General features: G+C 41.7%; 3 protein-coding genes across 8 annotated transcripts in view; 2 read left to right on the forward strand and 1 right to left on the reverse strand.

The window, feature by feature from the left end:
* Positions 1 to 1,144: 1,144 nt before the first annotated feature.
* On the reverse strand, positions 1,145 to 13,526 carry SETD4 (SET domain containing 4). 4 transcript variants are annotated; one of them, XM_030477219.1, is made up of 12 exons: positions 13,295 to 13,410; positions 11,755 to 11,854; positions 11,056 to 11,151; positions 10,082 to 10,119; positions 8,979 to 9,067; positions 8,209 to 8,353; positions 7,924 to 8,106; positions 6,987 to 7,161; positions 6,228 to 6,309; positions 5,789 to 5,869; positions 4,682 to 4,805; positions 1,145 to 3,809 (listed from the first exon to the last, which is right to left on the reverse strand). In XM_030477219.1, the coding sequence occupies exons 2-12, from the start codon at positions 11,819 to 11,821 to the stop codon at positions 3,675 to 3,677; spliced, it is 1,215 nt and encodes a 404-aa protein (XP_030333079.1). In that variant the 5' UTR covers positions 11,822 to 11,854; positions 13,295 to 13,410; the 3' UTR covers positions 1,145 to 3,674. The 4 variants fall into 4 exon arrangements, 2 of the variants coding, with proteins under 2 accessions (XP_030333079.1, XP_030333078.1); XM_030477218.1 differs by having other exon boundaries at positions 7,924 to 8,353; XR_003990207.1 differs by lacking the exon at positions 8,209 to 8,353 and having other exon boundaries at positions 6,987 to 8,106; positions 13,295 to 13,526.
* LOC115604276 (carbonyl reductase [NADPH] 1-like) lies at positions 13,320 to 20,480 on the forward strand. Of its 3 annotated transcripts, XM_030477221.1 has the most exons (5): positions 13,452 to 13,526; positions 13,849 to 13,852; positions 14,530 to 14,846; positions 18,267 to 18,374; positions 19,226 to 20,428. In XM_030477221.1, the coding sequence occupies exons 3-5, from the start codon at positions 14,561 to 14,563 to the stop codon at positions 19,660 to 19,662; spliced, it is 831 nt and encodes a 276-aa protein (XP_030333081.1). In that variant the 5' UTR covers positions 13,452 to 13,526; positions 13,849 to 13,852; positions 14,530 to 14,560; the 3' UTR covers positions 19,663 to 20,428. The 3 variants fall into 3 exon arrangements, with proteins under 3 accessions (XP_030333083.1, XP_030333081.1, XP_030333082.1); XM_030477223.1 differs by lacking the exon at positions 13,849 to 13,852 and having other exon boundaries at positions 13,320 to 13,526; positions 14,552 to 14,846; positions 19,226 to 20,480; XM_030477222.1 differs by lacking the exons at positions 13,452 to 13,526; positions 13,849 to 13,852 and adding an exon at positions 13,928 to 14,209 and having other exon boundaries at positions 14,529 to 14,846; positions 19,226 to 20,480.
* Positions 18,287 to 21,957, forward strand: part of DOP1B (DOP1 leucine zipper like protein B) — a 59,225-nt gene continuing 55,554 nt past the window's right edge. Inside the window, exon 1 of the mRNA XM_030477202.1 lies at positions 18,287 to 18,374. The gene's annotated coding sequence lies outside the window, so the exon portion shown is untranslated. The remainder of the gene's footprint in view (positions 18,375 to 21,957) is intronic.

A 21,957-nucleotide genomic window follows, 5' to 3' on the forward strand; every position in this document is an offset into this window, starting at 1 on the left:
GGGTATGAGAGTTGATACTCCCTTATCTTGTCCTGAAACAGACAGGTCTGAAGGCACTTAGCAATGATGGATGATCTCCACACACTACAGCTGAAGAAAACTGTAAACTAGAAGCCACTCACTCTAGATCAAAGAAAATCCATGCTGTATTTACATAAATTGACACAGGAAAGATACTGTCATGAGGTTTCATGTTTATCATTTTTCAGTGACTTCAGACTGCACTAAATCAACACACCCCCCAAAAAAAATACAAATCAAGCTGTGCTATTCCTGCCTCACTCTCTTGTCACAAGAAATAAAACTTCTCATTGCACCTACACAAGCCCAGTGTGTTCACTACAGTCACAGAATACATTCCTACTTTCGCTCTTTTTGAGTAACACTGCATAAAGTAGAAGAGAATCTAGCTCACTGCCATGGTCTATGCCAAGTTTGTATAGCTAATGATAAAAAGCTAGGGTTTATTCCTACTATTGCTGAGATTTACACATTATACACTCTGAAAGGAAATTTATACAGAGGGAAATAAAGTATGTCTTTCCACACTGAGATCACAGCTAAATCCCTTCTTAGACTAACAGAGAGCCAGAGTCAAAAGTTAACAGCACATCACTAAAACTAAGCGATTAAGATGTTTGCAGCTCAAAGGGGCCCTAGCTAAATTAGAGGCTGAGAGGAAGCATCTTCACTCTTTGAAAACTTGATATAGTGTTCTGTAAGACAGCTGGAGAGCACTCCCAGTGCGGTTACCTCCTCAGGCACCCTAGCTCTTAGCCTAGCTTAGGATGTCCTGTCTTGAACATAGTTTAGGTTTCATTCAAAAAAGAATTTCAGCTTTTGCTGACTAGGCATATATATACATAAATGCTGAATCATGACCTGTTACTCTGGTTTATTCCTGTTAAAACTCCATTGTTACTCATGTGTGTTACAAAAGCACTAGTTCCAGTTCCATAGTTTATTCAGGCAGGATTTTTTCTTTGACATTAAACACACATGGGTCTATTCAGAACACTTGCTACATTGCTTAAGGTAAAGCTAGGGGCTTACTGCTGTGCTTACATGCAAGAGACAGACAAGCAGGTCATACTGCCTGCTCTCCTGCACTGCCAGATGCCCTCCCTACACTCTCTGGAGCATGTGTAGGAGTTACACAAGTAGAGCCCATATTCAAATCACCTGGTATAAATGTGTAGTGTGTAATGCTGTACTGAAGCAAATAAACTAGTATCCATCTTGCAGGACACAATGGACATAAGTTTTTCTTAAAATAGCCATCTCCAGAATAAAAAGAAAAAAACAAAAACCAAACCCAAACAAAAAATCCAACAAGAAATATCCTTATCTTCTTTAACTCTGGTACCATCTCATTATAAAATTATTAAGTGTGAAACACATCTGTTCTTACAGAATGAAAAAGTTCTTATTAAAAGAAAGTGAGAAGTCAAGCAGTTCAACTGTAATCATCAAAACTGCAGACATGTTCAGAAAAGCATCCCACTAGCCCAGTGCCCTGTTTCCCACAGTGTCCACCAAGACCTTTATAGAGAAAGCACAGGTCAAGCATTTATAAGACTTGCCGTCAATATCCTCCCAGCCTTGAACTATTTTGAGATCAGGAGACTGCATAACACCAAAGTTGTTTGGCTGGCTGCTAACTGCCAACAGCTTCGTCTTCTGGGTATTCTGTGCTCTGTATCCATGTCAACATTTGTATCCATGTCCCTTATGAACATCAATGGATTTGTTACCACGTTCTGGTAGTTTTGAACCTGAGTTCTTCAAGCTTCCTTTGAAAACCCTTACTTCTTGCACTGTGAATGCTCAGTCACCATCCGCCCTCTTCATGTCACCCATGACTTGCGTAGACCTTTTTGCAGATCTAATCAAAATGACTGGCCAAGTCTCAGCCCTGCTTATCTCTGCTGTAGACAGGTTCAGTGGTACAGAAGGATCCTCATGAAGCTGATGGGAATTGCCCTTGGTGAGATTAGTAGAGACTGCATCCCCAAATCCAGAGAGGCATCTCACCCCAGGAGGTACTTCAGAATGGGGCTGACTAGACTATAAAATATGGTACTAAGTGACTTGCAGGGATTAAAACCACAATTTAGGCAAATATGAAAGTAAGTTGGCCCAAAGGATGTAATAAATGCGATTCTAGCTCCAGAAAGCACTTCAGTTCCTCTCCCAACCCATTCACCCTGCCCTCTGCTCTGAAATGTAAAGTAACAACACACTATCAGCATCTCCATATGAACGGTACAAAAAAGCCTGACAGTGTATTAGGGTAAACAAGGCAGAAAAAAAAGCTTATTTTCAGAACTTCCTAATTCTAGGAAGAGATTATGAAGATGGCACCTCAAAACCAAGAACTTTTGGGTTTGGAAACTGAGTAAACAGCAAACAGCTACACTTCTCAGTTTCTGCAGAATTTTGAAGCTAAACCAGCATACCCTTGTAGGTAAGGAAGGGCCCTTCTCAGAGCTCCAAGTATCAAGGCATTTCCTGTCCCAAATACAGAGACTAAAAAAAAACCATGGAATCCTCAAATCCAAGCAAGTTTACACAATAACATTCTTGTTCACAAGATACCAAAGAAAGTCTGAAAGTGCATGTAAGCCTGAATACTTAAGAGTTTTCACTTGCTGCATTTTTTCCTTAAGTTACATCATTATCTAGAATGCCTTTACTGTTGTATACAATTTCATTTATTTCAAAAATAGGTCTTGTAGAAAATGAAGCGATTTATTTAAAAAATAAACACTTAAAAACACAGTTCTTAACAAATGCTAAAAACAGTAACAAAAACATCTATGAAATGCAATTCCCCACAAAATGGAAAATAAACACAACACAATCACGATTATAAAGTAAGTTTGTACAGCTTAAATAAGGGTCCTGCCCTCAAATGCCCTTTGAAGAAGTCTCTCTTCTCTGAACGACATCGGGAGCTCAGGCTCCCTACTTAAGTAGAACTAATACTGAAAGGCAGCTCATTAGACTATCCCCTTATAGACAGGATAGGAACATTTCTCAATGTGATCATCAGAACTGAGTGGAAACAGAATTAATTGCCGGGTGGTCTTCCAAACAAGAAACAGTTCAAAGTGATATATCCTTTCAGTTCCCACTCCCAGCAGGAGGAGCCAGAACATAAACTAGTGAGTCTGGAGGGAGCTCTGAGAGTAAAAGAGGGAAATTCACGCAGAGGAAAGGCAAAGGATTGATATAGGACAAATATAAATGGCTCTGTCCTCTACCTCTCTGTCAAGCACCAGAGCTCAAATACATGCTGAGGAGTATCTGCTTGACCCTGTGATCCATGCTTTAGCCACACAGGCAGCTGTAAAGTCTAGGACTGCTGGAGCCCACAGTCCTAGGGCTGCTCAAATCACCCCAGAAGCTGCTTTGCTCACAGCAGCCATAATTTCAATGACATATGATGAAAGCCACCTGTGCTCTCCCCCTACCATTTGGGCTAACCTTTTGTACTACTGAAGAAGGTCAGCAAAGAACAAAATAAGACTGGGTCCTGTGTGACTCTGTAATCAAAACTAAGCATATTCTGATGATTTTTACATTATTTTTTGCTGTTCAGATCCATTAAAACAGGTCAGCAAGGCACATCCATGGCAAACCAGCTCCAATCAGCCACAGGTCCAGATAAGTCAAGTTGTTGCCATACTCAAGTTACAAAGAATCTCAGCCGATTTTTGTAGTATCTTCAGGTCTTCCAAGCTCAGCGCTTCTACCAAAGCCAGGTGGGTTTTGAGGTTTTCTTTGCTCCTTTTCAACTGAGAAATCTGAAGTTTATACAAATGTGATGAAATTACTAAAAATTTAGATTATTTAATACTGGACATGAATATAATATTAGTGGAAAGCTTATCCATGTTAATGATTTCATGAACTATGTCAAAATAGTATTTTTTTAAATCTTCCATAAGAGAAACAAAAAAAAAAAAAAAAAAAAAAAAAGAAAAAGAAAGAAGGGTGGGGGTGTAAAATCACCATGTGGATAGGAAGCAGATGGAAAACAAGGAGAGGAAGGGAAGGGAAATGTTTATCTGATACCATGCTCTTAAGTCCATACTATCCTCAAGATGTTGCTCAAGACCAGATTCACCTCCTACTCTGTGCATAGACAAGTTTCCTTTACAAAAGTGTGGTTTTAATAACCCTTTTCCATGATAGCTATCCAACTTAACATTAAGTACACACTTCATTGCCAGAATTCAGAAAGGAAGGAGAGACTGTTTTTCTAAGAGCACAGACCTCTCTCACAGAATTAGTTCATTTGGCTTTAATGAACACAGACTTCACTTTCTGCAACAAGGCACTTGTCACAGGCCTGCAACATGTACCCACCTCATACAAGTCTGCATTTTCTTTTAAGAGGTAACCTCAATAAACCAAATGACAATGTAGGCAGAGAAAAGTGAAATACTGTTCACTTGTTCATAGGGCTTTCTAACAAGGTTCCTTTCTTTGCTGCAGCCACAAATTCTGCTTAGCAACTCAGTGCTGTCAGTCACCCTGGAAACAAGTCCTACACCACCTCAGTGAGGTCAATTCCCTCTGTCACTCTATTCTCATCCCAGAAAAATCACACTACTGTACATTTATGTTAGGAAAGAAAGGAATCTGGGCTACCTTCTTCTTCCAGTCAAATTACCTGGAAAAGGACATGCTGTGTCTCCTCTATTAAAAAATGGCATATTTTTGCTGTTACATTCAAAGTCTGCTCTTCATTTCTGGCTGAAATTATATCACCGAGCAGCGTTCTCCTCCAGCAAGTACTAGAACCAAAATGTTTGAACAACACATAATCATTTGATGTATTCCTCAGCTGAATGATAAACATATGGTTAATGTAAGAATAACATCACTGGCATAAGGCATTTAAGGTTAGCATACGTGAAAAAGGCACACAGCATTCAGCTATGAGACTGATGAGGCACACAAAAGGGAAGAGAGATTTAATGATCTGGAGCAGTGGTGCCAATCCTCCACCCCTGCCCTTTCAGCTAAAGCCACAGCCTGCAATTAGGCCAATGCTTCTGGTCTTCACTGCTCTGCCATGCTGCCACCAACTTCAGCAGTACTAGTGAGGACAAAAAGCTACTCACCCAGAACTTATTAGCATGGCTTCTGCTAAACTTCACATCACCTGGGCTTGTAACCATTATCATAGGGATTTATTTTTAGTTCTTATAATCAACTTATTCCACTCAGCAGCAAATCTTCAAAGCATAAACAGCTTTGGACAAGAGAAAATGTTTGGTTTTGTTTATGATTACAAGCATATCCCAGGTAAACATTTTTGAGGCAGATTTGCCATTGGGAACAAATGATCAAACTTGCACTGACAGTCACTGGAGATAAACTTCAGCAACTTACTTGGCCTTAGAATTTAAGAAGTAGTCTGTGGAACACATGCTTCAAAGAAATCAAGCAAGGTCAATAGCATTTAAAGTCCCATTAAACCAACAGAATAAAGGCCTGGAGTCTGAACCTTAGAGTAATATCTGGTTCTCAAAATAGAAAGCGAAAACAATGAGGTATTTGTAGAAAGCAAAAGACCAAAGCAGCAAACAGACAATGACTTTACGTTACATGGTGTTCTCTGCCTTTCTTCTTTTCACTTCTCACTTGGAGTCAATGAGATAGACACGGGAGATACAAAACAATTGTCCCAGTATCTCACACACAGCCAGCAAAATGCAAATAAAGGAAAATGGCACATGCACATTGTCTAAATATCCAGAGTACTGAAACTTACAATTCATCTGCTCCAAGACTTAACAACTTGAGGGCAGTAAGGAGTCTCCAAGATGGTCCATCCCATCCAAAGGTCAGGTTTCTAGAAAGTTAAAAGCAATTTGATGCAGAAAGTATAGGTGATCTTTGACAGCATCATAGCTTTCTTCCTGATATGTCAGGAAGAGAAGATCTGCTCTTTGGAACTAGAGGACTCCTTGACTCCCATGACTCTGCTGTTATCCACAGACAGGTTTTAAGATACAGCCTGTGACCTATGTCAAGCTTTGATATTGTGTTTACCACTTCTACGTTCTCTACAACTAGCAAGCAAATCAGTTTGTTTAAAAAAAAATAAAAAATACTATTTTATGTTGAATTTTGATACTCAAAGCAAAATTTGACTCTCAGAAAAAACGAAAAGAAATCTCAAAGGGAAATAAAAACCTGCAGATACCTACTCTAAGAAATCATGATCCCTCAGAATGGAAAGTTTTGCATTTCTCTGCTTGTCCAGTGGTGGAAAATATTTGAGGAGAGTATCTGCATAAAAGCACATTTTAGATATTTAAATAAATGGCATGTAGAAGAAAACCACAATCCTCAGTTCTGAAATGACATTTCAATCATCTATTACAAGAAGCTTCAGGCTAAAGATCAAAACCTGCTACAATGTTGGTGAACTTTAACATAACCAAAAATTTATCTACTTCTCAAAAGCCATCAGCAATCTCCAGGATTATATCCTTATAATGGAAATCCTGACTGAAACTGAAGTTACGAACCACCGTCAGTAACTTTAGTTTGTGAGGATCAGGACTTCAATCCTCAAGTCAATGGCACAATCTAAGACATCCATTTGGAATCTCTACATATATGCTGCTAAGAATTGCAATTTTACAAAAGGAAAAGTTATCGAAGAACACTTTCAATTTTAAAACTCCAATTCTTTGCAGTTAAAAGTGGCACCAAACCCTATTCCACTTCTTGGAAATACAAATATTTTCACGGTACTTAAAAAAAACCAAAACCAGAAAATCTTAATATGCATTGTGCATGTTGTGCATTTATGTATATGGATGCGTGTGAATTTCTTCACTATCCTTTAGTTATCCCCTTTTACTGACATCTCCTGTTGAATACAGATAGTATTAACATGCTCACATGCTCTGTTCTCTACTATTGTGCCGTTCAATTTCAAGACAACCTATAAATCCAACCTGATGAGACATAAACACTGCTGTGAGGGTTATCGATGGCAACAAATCCATATTCTAGTAGCAGTCGCTGATTATCATGAGGCCCATAGCAGATAAATACTTCTTCATATCTTTTGCATTGTGAATTTGTCCGAATTTCATAGCTTCTTGTCTGCTCATTAAATGCAGCCTTTACCTTCACAAAGTTAAAAATAAAAGGTTTTACTCCTGGCAGGAGGACAGGGTGAAAAAGGAATCAGACCTTGAATATTAAAATCCAACAGTACTGAACACTTCTCTAACTGGAAGAAAACAGATAGTGTTACACATGTCTGAAAAGGCAATCCGTTAGCATGAAGAACATACATCAAAACCTTACCCCACAGGGTGTACCACCAACTCTAGATTTATTACAGAGGTCCCAAATCCACAAATAAAGATGGCTTCATGCAGAGTTGGCCACTTTCGTGCTGTCCCAACTCTGTGTTGGCACACAGTCCCTGGCATGAAGTAGGACTACTTTGTACGCTTTCCTAAGGCTGCTCAAAGGCTTCAGCCAGAGGTGAAGTAACACAGGAACCATATGACTCCAGATTTGTCTCAGGAGCTGAGCCTTTTGGGAGAGCAGAGTAGGTTTATATCTACAAGTGGCTCTTCCCCATAGCTACCCTGGATGCAAATCTCACCCAGCCATTGTGGGCTCTCCCTTTAACTTTGCTACATAAACTCAAACATTTGAATCATCTTTACTCAACTACTTTGGGCTGAAAAACAAGCTCCAAGGTATATACTATAACCATGAGCACTCAGCTTGCATATGTCCCCAGTAGACATTTTTCCCACTATGAGATCCCTCACCGATGTCCAGACTCACCTATTCCATCACCTGAATTCATACTGTACTGAGATAGTGCATTTGCAAATAAAGAAATTAAGTGATCTGTTTTCAGCTTCTTACCTGAACATTTGGACTGTGGTTTAGCAAATCTAAATATGGTGCCAATGCATAAACATCTGGCTCAAGAGAAAAACATTCCCTCTGTGAATGTTTCATGTAGATTGTCCTGGTATTAATTGTGCACCAAGCCCACTCTAGAGCACTGTAGTTAAAAACAGTTTCTGTGTTCTCAGCAAACAAAGGCTGCAGGGAAGAGAAGAAAGCTTTGGAAGACACATACAACTCATGGACCATCATTCTCTGCTCCTGAGCCTTCTTTCTTAAAGGTTCAGGGAGAAGGCTTACTACATCGTGCTCCAAACAAACAGGGCAAGTATACGTCTTCGGTAAAACATCAAGATACGGCTTCCATAGAGATTTTTCACCAGCATGTTTCTCTGCTATTAAAAATGTGCACAGTGCTATCAAAGGAGATACAGGAGGCTTCCATCTATTGGAAAACAGAATAAAAATACCAACACAGCACATACAAAGAGGTGAGATAGGAAATGGATGCAGCAGTATTTTATGTCTCTCCTAGTACTTTTAAATGTTATAAATGGGTTCTATTTTACACTTCTTTGTAGGTCATCTCTAAGTCTTTTTGATGATTTCAAAGGGTCTATAAAAGCTGTTTTTTACTAACAACTTCAGGGTCACCTGTTGGGTTGGGGTTTTTTTGGGGGGTGGCAGGTTTTTTTAGGACACATAACAAGTATTCAGTGTCCAGTATAGGTCTTTGTTCCAAATTTTCTAAAAGGCTATGCTTGCGTGACTGCTTTGCAACCCCATTTTATCCTCCTCCTCCTATTGAAGCACGTTTGCAAATTCATAACTGACATTTAGGTCCAAGCTGGCTCTAGAGGCAGGTCAAGTTCTAGTCTGTACCATCACTCTAACTCCGCCTAATTAAAAGGGGATGCTCTGTGTCCAAACCTTATTATCTGAGCATTCCACATGCACAATAGCCATACAAGATTGGGTGTGCAGTTTAAAGCCCTACCACCACGTAAGACGATTAATGAGCAACCAATGGTAAAAGCCAGCTTATCCATGAAGTGTCACCTTTTACTTACTTCATAATGTATTCTCCCAAGCAGCTACAAAGGACAGTGCCCGTGGTGAGTAAGCATTTCTCAGGCAACGAGATAATCAGATCCCCTGCCTTTGAGGGAGAGAAAAGAAAACAACATACAAAGAATAGTAAAGGTCAACTGTACATGACTCAGCTACTACACGATTTCTCAACAGAGAGACACTCCCTAGAGAACACTAATGTCAGGAAGCAAGGAGACGTGATGTTGAACTTAATGGAAACTAGCATGGTTTTAAGACAGTCACAGTCCAGTGAAAGAGGACGACTGCAGTCAGTAGGAACTGTCACCAACAGAAAGTTAGCTGCTCACAAGAAGTTTGGTGTCTGGCTACTCACTTTCTTTGTACTGAGATATATTTTAAAGTAGATCTCACAAACAGCTGTACTTCTATCAACATAGCAGCATGAGGTAGGGGTACTTTAGGTCGTGTCTATCCTGACCTTGTTTGCCAAGCTGTTGTTCTGTTAGGTGGTCTACTAACAGAGAAGACACCATCAAAGTGAGGTTAAAGCTGTGGACTTACATTATGGCTAAGATAATCTAAAGATAAATGCTGCTTAAAGACCCCTCCTTTTCCTCCATCCCCCTCCCTGATATGCCATTCTTCCCTTTGTACCAGCACTAACCAAGATGGGAGATTTGAAGGCGCAAAGCTAACAATTATTTTTAAAAGTTTTCTGTCTAGCTTGCAACCTGCCATACAAGTGGGGAAGACTGCTACAGAAAGTGCAAAGGAAGTTGTGGGAGCCTGTGGGCTGAGGGAGAAGGCATACAAAAGGGAAGGGGCCAGCTCCTTCTGATTTCAGTTAGCCACTGATTGCCTTAAACTGAAACATTAGACTACATACTGAATCTCTGTAAACAAGTACAGGAATGTTTTCATCCAGCAAGCCCTCAGGGTATACATAGGACATCATCCTATGGATATGCCAACACTGCAAATTCTGATATTAGACCAGAAATTACACTGATAACAGGGACTGTGAAGACCTTGTCTGGAATTTTGAGCTTTACTTGTTGCAAAAGTCATTACATCTCAAAAGAACTTGGCAAGCTCTTTCATTAGAATCAACATTACTAACCTGAAGAGCTTTTGTTGACATCAGTCCTCTTCCTGTACCTGAAGCAGGAACAAAGAGAATTGCTTAAATATATGTATATTTGTAAAATACAGGAGACTATGATAACCTGCAATAAATTAACAGGTCAGCAAGGAAAAGCTCTAAAAAAACATACATTACCTCATACAAATCATAAAAGATGGGTTGTTCCAGATACATTTCTTTGTTCTGATTCTTTTCACTGTATAGCAGCCTGTGAATGTCCATCCCTTGCAATACTTGCTGTCTGGTTCTAGCAATTACTCAACTTCTTTTTCTCATTTTTTTCTTTAAAGACATCTTTCATCACTAGCTGCTGTTGTTGGCTCCAGAGTTTTAACTAAACCTTACAATTTCTATTCATAATATTTTTCTCTGATTCATCCTAGTATTTCTACTCTCTAATATTTCAAAACTTTTTGAAACATAATCTACTTAAAGATTAAAAATACAAGTATATACCTTCACTGTAAATAGTACTAAGTGAACCCCAGCTCTAGTATCATTTACTTATGTGTTATCACCAGATCTGCTGAGCTTGCATGGGGAAAAAAAAAGATGAAGAAACGATAACAGGGTTAGATTCTGATACTGGAAATGCTTAAAGAGATATTACTTCTTCTTTGAAACTGTGCTACTAACACTGAAAAATCTTGATTTCTACAATGAATTCAGAATAGGTGCACATGTTTTGCAGCATACCAGAGTATTCTCACACAAGAGTTTTATACAACATCGTGTTTCTACAAGAAACAGTTTACACTACTTCAGGCCTCCGTATCTACTTGTTTATGCTAAACGACATTCACGTGCATTGGGCAAAAGTCCTCAAAAGACTGATGGTAACTGACATTTTTCCTATGCCAGTCAGGTGCATGATTCAAAATGAAAGCAGAAATCTAAGATTCTTAGAAGAATCAAAACTTTGTACCACCAATAAATAATTAAAACATTACCCCAGAACTCTGCTGGCTTTAAATTACTGTCTTCAAATCCTCTGTCTTTTAGCCACTTCTTAAGTTTAATGTATTCCAGCTTGTGACTGCAGTTGACTAAAAATAAAAAAAGAGGAGATTCATGCTATTAAATAACACTCACTTAGAAAATAAAGGAAATTGAAAAACTTTACTGTATAGTCAGAAAAACATTTTAGCACATCATAATGGATGGCCCATCCCTGGCAGTGTTCAAGGCCAGGCTGGATGGAGTTTTGAGCAACCTGCTCTAGAGGAAGGTGTCTCTGCCCATGGCAGGGGGGTTGGAACTAGATGATCTTTAAGGTCCCTTCCAACCCAAACCATTCTATGATTCTATGATAACAGAATAGCAAGAAAGGCTCCCCTCAAACTAGCTTACTATGTTTGGTGCCTTTGAGCACTGGGAGTTCTTAGAACTGCAGGAGTTATTCAGCATATTTCAGGGTCAAGGAATTTAAGAATAATGTAGTACTTGCCACTAGCCAGAAAGAGAGCTCACAATATTCTCCATGCTCCTCTTGGGGTTGTAAACTGATGTTAGAATATTGGCATAGAAAAAGCTAACATTTATGCATGTTATTTTCAAAGCACAAATGTTTGACAAATATATACCATAAAATGACATCTTGACAAACAATTGGTTATTTTGTTATTTAGCAGTACTTCCAGAGATAGTACCTCCACCCAAACTCTGCAAGTGTTTTCTTCTTCTCTTTCGGCCTGTCCGGCCTCTGCTTTTCTTCATATTAAGTAACAGATTTTGCCTTATTTAGACAACCTGAATGAAAACAAAAAAAAGTTATTTACAAATATGTAAAGCGCCCCTTTCAAATGCATGTTAATCTCAATAAGAGAAATTAGAACACCGCCTGTTTAATAAGCTGCCTCTTTAAAGTTTAGAAAACATACTACAAGCAAGTCTCTGAACAAGGGTGGGTAATACGGTTGAGGGAAGACGGGAAGCCTTTATCTCCAAACATCACTTTGGCCAAGGCACGGCCATCATCTTCTACTGGAAATGAGACACTAGTGTTTATGTGCACAGAACTAAAAGTTTTCAAACAGCAAATGTAATACAATTATAGAAAAGTAATTGGCATAAGCAGCCTTTGCAGCTTGAGGGCCTACAAGAGATCTGGAGAGGGACTTTGCAAGGGCATGTAGCGACAGGACAAGGGGGAATGGCTTTAAGCTGAAAAAGGGTAGATTTAGATTAAAAGTTAGGAAGTTCTTTACTATGAGTGTAGTGAGGCACTGGAACAGGTTGTCCCTGTTGTTGGGGCCCCATCAGAAGTTGTGGCTGCCCCATCCCTGGCAGTGTTCAAGGCCAGGTTAAACACGGCTTTGAGCAACCTGGTCTAGAGAGAGGTGTCTCTGCCCATGGCAGGGGGGTTGGAACTAGATGATCTTTAAGGTCCCTTCCAACCCAAACCATTCTATGACTCTATGATTTATTTCTAAAATAACAATAAGAGCAAAATGGAGCTCCCTGACCACATACGCCGCAGGAAACAATCTTACCCCACATCAACACCCCCAAACACCCCAGTCCTACACAATGCTGTGACTCTACACCTCAGCTCAACACCTCCAGCACGTGCGATAGATGCACCGCATCAGCCTGACTGCTTAAACTTCAGCCTGTTCCTGAAATGTACATTTAAGTTCCCCTCGTCAATACTGCTTTTAGCTGAACCCTGGACGTCTAGGCGGTGCCTGAGACCGGGGGCGCTGCCCCACGCTGGGGTCACGGGCCAGCACACGGGTTCCTCCCGCCAAGGCCGCCTTCCCCGGCTACCGGCACGCTGGAGGACGCCAGCCGCCCTGTCCCCCGGGACTGAGGAGGCTGCTTTAAGAGCACCTCCCCTTCCAGCTCGGCACAAGCCCACCCGGTGCTGGCGCCCGAGCGGGAAAGGAACCGCTCCAGAAGCCCAGGCGCTGCTCTGCCGCACACCAGGCCTCCCTCACCCCCTGCCCCTTCCCTCTGACAGACAAAACCCCGAACCGCCCGAGCGAAGGCAACACCGCTTGGGACAGCCTGTGCCCCCTCACATTTTAAGAGAGTGAATGCTGAAGAGAGTAACGAGAAACCCCATCTCCCCTGGGCGACCCAACAGAGCGGCTCCAGCTCCTGACTCCCTCCCGGGTTGGAATAGTGACGGGGGAAAGAGCAAAAGCCGACACGCTGCCTGGCGCCCCGAGTCCCCCGCCTACTCACCCGCCACCGGTCCACCTGCTGTGGAGGGCTCATAGGCCGCCTGCCCGCCACCGGCCACACCACTGCCGCCCTACTCGGCCCTGCCCGGTCGGGGGAGGCGGGGCTGCCCCGCCGCCATTTTAACTGCGTTCGCGTCCGCACCTTCGGTGTGCGAGTGTTTGCGGGTAGCAGAGAGCTCGTCCTTGCGCCGCCGCGCAGAGCTGAGGAGCGAGGGGAAGGTGCTGTGCTGGAGGTGGGTGAGGGAGCGCTGGCTGCCCCGCCGGGCCCGCTCCGCAGCTCCTCGCCGCGTTCGGCCCCTTTGTCGGGCGCGGAACGGCTGGGGCCGTCCCCGTCCCGCGGGGAGCCGCCCGAGGAGCCGGGCTTCATGGCGGCTGGCGGGTGTGCTTTGCGTTCCCGTTAGGGGGAAAAGCCGGTCCTGAGGAGGTGGCGGAGAGTGAAACGTGCCCGTTTGCAGTGCGGGGGTGAACCAGGAGGGTGGCTCCTGGCCCTGGGCAAGTCAGTCGGTAGCTGGGCAGGAGCTGATTAGGATTTCGCTGGATGTCTACCGCTAATAGTTACAAGTCAATTTGGAAGGGAGGTAGCAATTAAAACTGAGCAAACCTAGCGTTTTAAACTTATTTTTATGGGGGGGATACATTTTTAAATATACTATGTATAGGGAAAAAAAAAAGGGGCAAGCAGACTTTGTATCTAGAGTTGTCTGATGTGTTGTACAGAATAAACGTCCATAGTCAATCTGTGGTCTGCTGTTTCCCTCTAAAACACCAGAATTAGTTCTCCTGACTGACACTTGAAGATCAAGCTACTCCTCCCGCTTCTTTTGAGCCTGGGTTTTTCAGCTTTGGCTGCATCAGTGCTTGAACTGAACCAGCTGAATATCCTCAAAAGAAGGAAATGGTATTGCTGTAAAGTGTATGTGCAGAAGAGTTTACTCCCATCAAAAGTTAACTTAATACTGAAGATCATTGACTTTTTTTTTTTTTTTTTTAAATCCAATTACTGGTTAGGCTTTCTTCAAAATGGTAAAGTCAAAGGTGTATTTCTCATGCGACTTTAGTAAGTTAGTGGTACTCTAATGTAGTTTTACATAAATCAAAGGGGAAGTCTATATAGGATTTTAAAGAAAAACGCTTTCATCCATTTTTAGATAACCATCTTTGTCCATCTGACTGTGAAATTTTCTTCTTTGCTATTTGCAAATGTCACTTTGCATTTGCAAATGACATTTGAATGTATGTCACTTTGACATACATACAGACAGGAGCTATGTCCAATGTACGAGTGGCTGTGGTGACCGGATCCAATAAAGGGATCGGACTCTCAGTTGTGCGGGCTCTATGCCGACAGTTCCCAGGGGATGTGTACTTGACAGCCCGAGACCCTGGCCGTGGCCAGGAAGCAGTGAAAAAGCTCCAGGAGGAAGGGCTGCATGCGTTCTTCCATCAGCTGGATATCGATGATCTGCAGAGCATCAGAGCTCTCCGTGACTTCCTGAAGGAGAAATACGGAGGGCTGGATGTGCTGATTAACAATGCAGGGATTGCTTTCAAAGGTAAGGAAGCACACTGTCTGGGATAGTACAAGGTACCGCAAAGCTGTATGGAGAAGTGTAGTAGATCACCAGAGATGTTACAAAGCTTATTGTATGGGACTTCTGTAAAATGGCATGCTACTTTTTTGGCTGGGCAAGCTGTTGCCTTAAGCATGATGAGAGGGCAATGTGAAATGGCTTTTCCTCTAGCATCTGTTGGGCTAACTGTGCATGTAAAGACGCTTCCCTGGAGTACTGTATTTGCATCACATAGCGTGAAAGTACTTTAGGCACACAGTACACATGGCCAGAGTTGTGTTTAGTGCCTCAGTGCCCGTGGGTTTTGCCACACCTAAGGGAACCCATCATCTCTGTGAATATCAGCCGCGTTCCTCAGGGGTCACGTGTGTTTTCTCTCTTCTGCAAAGCTCATGCTTTGCTCTATGCGTTATCTGCTCAAGGATTCCAGTTGATAAAAAAAGAAACTTTTGGCCTTGGGTGATATTGTCATCTTTACTTCAGGCCTTTCAGTTACCTATGGATCTGTTAACCTAAACCTTGCTGTGCTGAGCAAGAATGTAACCCTTCCATCTTCTAGTAAACAGGAAGGCAGGGAAAGTGAGGAAGACACAGCAGTTGTAAGGTAGAAGAGTGCATTATCCTTGTAGGCATTTATGAAAACAAGTTGAGAATCATGTTAGCTCCAGATAGTCATGCTTACGATCTGCTCTACTAGTTCGTTTTCCTACCAGTACAAACTTGTTCTTTCCATATTTTCTGGCTTGCTTGGATTTTTTTGGTTGTTTTGTTTTTGTTTTTGTTTTGTTTTGTTTTTGTTTTTTAAATCTCTTTATCCAGTCTCCAGTTAGGACATGTAACTGTTCAAACACAGTGTTGTGCTGACTCATCTGCTCACAGCATGAGTTAGAGAGGCCTGTCAGGTAGTATGGATCAAACCTCACCTGCTGCTGAAGATGAAGCTTCTCATGTAGTGTGAGTGCAGCAATGGTGCTCTGAAGTGTGGTCTCTGTATATTTTGCATGATACTTTGCAGGAAGGTTGCTTGTGTTCCAAGATAAGCTCAGCAGGGGGCAACTCAATATAGTCGTCTGAGCTTCAGGATCTCAAGAGAGGTGTTAAAACCTTGCAGCAACAGTTAAAAGATTGTATCTCTGTAGTTATCATTTATAAAGCCTTGGGAGTGCTCAGACCAGTATTCCTTCTATTTATAATCAGGGCCTTAGCTCAACCTACTACTGACAGTGAGCTGGAGTGAGGCTAGGCAATTGAAGTACGGTGTTTGTTTCTGGTGCTGACTGTGCAGCTGTAGCCTCCATCAAGGTGGATACCAGGACATATGAAATAAAAACTCCTCAAATTGCTGCAGCAAGATTTGCTAGAGCTCATCTGTGAGACCACGAAGATTTATTATCATGGAGCCACCGAACAGGTAAATAGGTAAAATGGTGTGAGCAGTGGAGTTTCTGTTACTTCCTTTACTACATCATGGATTTTTCCATTCAGATGTTGCTTCTAGATGTTAGCCTAGACTTGCTTCAAGCTGACAACTCACTATGAGTCGTCAGTAGCTCATACAATTAAGAAATGTGATAAAGAAGTCAGTTGTAACTGTTGTTGTGTATCTAGCACAGAGGCTAGAAGGTTTAACATCTGTGTAAGAACTTGCTGTGATGGTTGTAATTTTGGCTTCTGAGATTGGCTTTTCTACCCAAGCTTGCTTCTTGCCTCGCCAAGTTTCTGCTATCATCCCAGAATTTATGCTTTCCTTTCTTTAGTGTAGCATTATGTGTTATTGCTGGCTGTCAAAGATTAGATTTGCCATTAAATTTAACTTAATGTTCTGGTTCTGTGCTGTACTACAGATAGTCCAGCAAAAACTGTTCCTGTACAAGATGATTATGTACATGTGGGTTGCCTTGTGGATGAGCTTCTGTGAGAACAGTTATTCTAATAACATTTGTTAAATCAAGGGAGTATCTATTAGATGTTACAAGCAATGTATCTTGTTAGACAAATGAGTAGGTTTTGGAATATAGGAAAGCTTTTGTCCATTTCCAAAGTAGATACAGGATCAGGAGTTTGGAGTTGTGTAGGTTTTTAGTCTCTTCTCCCACTTTCGTTAACTCTTGCAATAGGTCATGATCTGGCTTCATGTCACAGATTTAAATGCAAGTGATTGCAAAACTTGATGCCATCAGTGCCCACTGCTTGAGGGTATAAATGAGTAAGTTGTTAAAGCTGTGTTTTGCAAGAAAACCACAACTGTGTTGAATATTAAGTGACCTGACACTGCTTTTCTTTTGAGTTAGTTAACATAGGTCTGGGCTATGGAGACAAGCGAAGACCTACCTAATCTATGTATGTGGCCTTCCTCATGCCAGAAAGAGAGCCTGTAGCAGAAGAGGAGGAATGCTGTTGCTTTAACTCTTACTTCCCTCTCAAAGTGGAGGTTGCATATGGCTTATTGCTAAGACAGATTGTCAGCTGATGGCACATACTACCCCACTTTTGGTGGTGGCAAGCTGTCAATTCTGTCTGATGAAATCATACCCTTACAGTGCAGTTCTATATCTGCTTATGCTTACCTAAATCAGCTCCCTTTCCTAGCTGCTAATTCCCACTCCTTTTCTTGTATTAGCACAGATCTGTCAGTTCAGGGGATGGTTTATGACATGAGTATTTATGAGTTTTGGAGTTGGTTTGGGTTTTTTTGTTTGTTTGGGTTTTCATTTGGGGTGGTTATCGTTTTGGGGGGGAGGGGAGGAAGGTGTTTTGTTTTGTTTTTCCAAGATGCACTAAATCTTACCCATGCAATCTTTATAGAAGCTTTTATAGTGTTTGTTGCAGTTCGACACTGCTCCAGCTTCAAGCCCCAGCTAAGAACCCAAGATGTGGCAATGTAAGAATTGGGATATAGAAGCAGTTGTCTGCCTTGTTGTTGGATGTTAGTACTGGGGTGATAGTCTAACTTTTGCCCCTTTAGTGGCAACATCCTAAATTGCAGATTTTCCGTTTTGGTCTTCTCTCGCCTGGTATGTCAGGATTGTGGCAAAGTGCTGTGCTATGCATTTAAGAGGAGAGGGCACTTGAATGTGGTGGTAGTAGCACAGACTCTGTGTGCTGGGTGCCAGTAGGTACAGGCAGGTCAGTGAGCAGGTTGGGCAGAAGATCCTGTGAGAGCAGTCTTTCCTTGTCTCATCCATATGAAAGGCGGAAAGACAAATGGCCTGTGGGTTGACAAATGACTCTACAGAGTGATACAACTAGCTCTCCTGGGGCAAAGCTAAACCCTTCAGCTAAGGAGAGCTGAAAACATAATTAACTCATTATTACTGTAATATTGCAAAGCGAGGTCTTTTCATTAATAAGAGTGTGAGTGTTAATGATGTTGCTCCTTTTTTTTCCCCTTGCTTATGTAAGTGCATGACACAACTCCGTTTGCGGTCCAAGCTGAGGTTACGCTGAAGACAAACTTCTTTGGAACCAGGAATACTTGCACAGAATTGTTGCCTCTTGTGAAGCCTTATGGTAAGTGTAGCATTAACAAGTAGAGAAATAGTCTTACGTGAATTTTGGTCTTCATTAGCTGGTAAATCCTGTTCAGTCTCTCATACACACTGCCCCATAGCAAGAGGAGTGTATCTTGCTGTATTTTTTGAGTGTGTTAATAAAGTCATTAACAGAAAGGATTAATTTCTCTGGCTTTTAAGATCTAAATTCTCATGTTTATTCCCTAGTTCATCATCTGAAAGGCTGTAAGCTAGCAAGAAACAGGGAAACAGCACAACATAAGTTTGGAAATAAGTGAATTACTGGCTCAGCTGATGCATTATTCTGTACTGAAGTGCTGGGAGATAAATAGCTTACTGCAGTTTTGCATGCTGACATTTGTAAATCCTCATGCATTCTGTCAACAAGCTGATGGGGTCTCTGCATTAAGAACTAGATTGCTCTTGTTGATTTCTGTACTATTCTGGGGCTTTTGAGGTATATTCTCACAGCACTTTATTTGAGCTGTTGCAGAAGTGAGAATATTTTCCACTAGCACTTTGAGAGTGAAGTATGGCTGCCGTTACTGAGAAAACCACTTAGTACCATGAACATCCTACAGATTGTACCAGGTGATTTCCTGGAAGCATACCTGAAGTTTGATAGAAAGCTTTTGCAGGTTCACACCTTAACTTACCCTCTGTGATGAAATTCACTAGAAACACTTGTCAGCACAGTGATCTGCCAGAAACTCTGCAAAATAGCCCACACAAAATATTTTACAGGTATTCACCTAAGTAGCAAATATGTAACTGTAGAGCAAGCCCACTTCAGTGTCTGGTCTTGTTTAATGTATGTAAAAGTAATTGGTGTTTGCTCTCTTTTGCCAGGTAGGGTGGTGAATGTCTCTAGTATGGTAAGTTCATCAGCTCTGGGAAAGTGCAGTGGAGAACTACAGCAGAAGTTTCGCAGCAACACTATCACTGAGGATGAGTTAGTGGAACTCATGACTAAGTTTGTGGAAGATGCCAAAAAAAATGTGCATGAGAAAGAGGGTTGGCCAAATACTGCCTATGGGGTATCCAAAATTGGTGTCACTGTCTTGTCCAGAATTCAAGCCCGGATGTTAAGTGAGAAACGAAAAGATGACCACATCCTTCTCAATGCCTGCTGTCCTGGATGGGTGAGAACAGACATGGCAGGTCCTAAAGCCCCTAAATCGCCAGATGAAGGGGCTGAGACCCCAGTTTACTTAGCCCTTTTGCCTTCAAATGCTGATGGTCCTCATGGCCAGTTTGTTAGTGAAAAAACTGTTCAAACCTGGTAAGCTTGTGTGTGTCGATCCATGAAGTGGTAATATGACTATGGATTCACCTGTTCCTTGGTAGGGCATTTAGCCAGAGTACGCATTTTGTCCCCTGCAGCAGTAGGGTCCTTTATCACTACAATGAGGATTTACAGTTACAGTACTCCTCTGATGTTGAGTCTACACTAGGGCACACTTCCCAACAACCTCCATTAGCCTGCTTACAGCGTTGGTGTAGCCCAGAATCTGGTTTGTGGGTGTTCCAGCCCAGATGATGCAGGCTAATTTCATGTTGCCCTAATGTAGAGGTTCCTGACCTTGTTTACCTGATTTTACTCTTAATTAAATCATTGCCAATCCTTCTCCCACTCCCCCGGGACAGATTTCTGACATGGAGTTGAGATGAGGGAGTGGATGCCTTATGCTTTTTCAGCGCAATAGAGCTCTTTCTGGGGACCATAGTTGCTTTTGGAGATTGTGCGAGGCTTCTTAAAGGGGGAGGTGGTTGTTCTTAGACCTACAGAAAGACCAGTTTGGGGGAAGACGAAGAAGACCGAAGGAGGCTCACTGCTGTATAGATATTTCTTGCTATCCGTACAAAATGGAATTGGGTAAAAATAAAAATCTCTGTGATATGCCATTAAGAGGAAAACTTAATCAGTTGCCTCTATTAATATGTCTGTTAATCATTTGGCTCTGTTAATATGTATAACAGTAAATGATTACTTACTGATTTGTATTCATCCAACTGGCTTATTCCAATATTAAAAATTTATGTTTGAAAGTATGCTTTCATTTTCTGTGGCTAAGTTTGTAGGTGGAATGTGTGATCTTTGGACTATATAAAGAGATAGCAAACCACAGATCTGATACAGCAAACTATTTCTCAGAACTTCCAGTTCACTTATTGCACAGCTGGAAGATTCCTTATTAAAGACCTTTTTAATAAGGAAAAAGGAAAAACTGAAGATTAAGTGCTCTTCACATAGTAGAGAAAACGTAAATGTTACAATGCAGGGTAGGAGTGAAATACATAATTATCATGGCAATCAAAACAAGTCATCCAAGCAAAATCACAAGTAAAGGAAGCGGTGATGTGGAGAGCACAACATTTGCTTTCTCATTTTAAATTCTAATTATTGCATTTCAAATACTCTCGGGGAGCCATGGCATTTCAAGCTGTAGTGGTGGTGCTGGGTGGAAGCAGGGGCAGCCTGAGGGTAGGGCAGCTGAGGCAGCATCTGGCTGTGGAGCAGCTGCCTGCAGGAGGCTGGAGCAATCGGGGCTGTAACCAGGCAGCCCTTTCTCCACCATGACCTGCCAACCAGCATGAAAGCTGTGGCAAAGCCCTGGTGGAGCCCACGGAGCCCTGTCCCTTCTTCTGTACAGGGCAGATGCCCACACTGCTGCTTTGGGCAGCAGGAGGCTACTGCCCTCTTCTTGCTGTGAGAAGCTAAAGGAGCTGGAAACAATTGCCTATATGGCTGTTATTAGTAATGACAGATTAGTGATGTACATGTTAGTTCTTAATCAGGAGTTGGCAAGGTAGTGCTAATGTGACTTAGCTGAATGGGGTTTATATTAGCTTCCCCAGTACAATTTATGTTCTGGGAAGCCTTGGAGTGAAAGACTTTGGACATAAATAATGTGTGGTTATCACTTATCAGCACAGAACAAAGGCGTGACTATTAGTTGGTCTTTTAAGGATATGGTACCTATTGTTTTTATGAAGACTGAACTATTGCCAGATGAGTCATGCCCCAGAGCTTGTTGGAGAAGGGTGAGTGTTGCCCCAAAAGTTCTCATGGTAATCTATTCTCCATAAAGAAAAAAAATCTCAGAGGCCTTTAATTTAAGGGCAACAGACCTGTTCAAAATCACTATGTAGTTCTTAATGCATTTTATGTGCTACTCGCAGGCTGCCTGCAGTATGATGGCTCCAAGAGCTATCTGGTTAATACAGTAATGATGTACAAAATAAAGAGCCATATGTATGCTTTTCTAGTTGTGTTAATAGTATCTCAATAAAATAAAATAGGGTTGTTCTGCTGTTGTAACAATTTGTGCACAATTTGTGCACAAATGTAATCTGACAGTGGAGAATCGTCCCTAGTTCTTCAGACTTGAAATGCTCTTTGAGCCGTGAAGTTTCAAAAGTTGCATGGCCTTCCAGTTGTCATGAGCAAACTTTCCAAACAAACCGTGCCCCAGTTTTTGTGTGGTTTGTGTAAAGACCACACTGTAAGAGTCCTGTGTATGTTTATTGTTGCTGGGTAGCATCCACTGTTAAATACAGATTAGTTTCTAAGTACCCCC

Source organism: Strigops habroptila, chromosome 2 (genome assembly GCF_004027225.2).
Source record: "Strigops habroptila isolate Jane chromosome 2, bStrHab1.2.pri, whole genome shotgun sequence".
NCBI classification, from domain to species: domain Eukaryota; kingdom Metazoa; phylum Chordata; class Aves; order Psittaciformes; family Psittacidae; genus Strigops; species Strigops habroptila.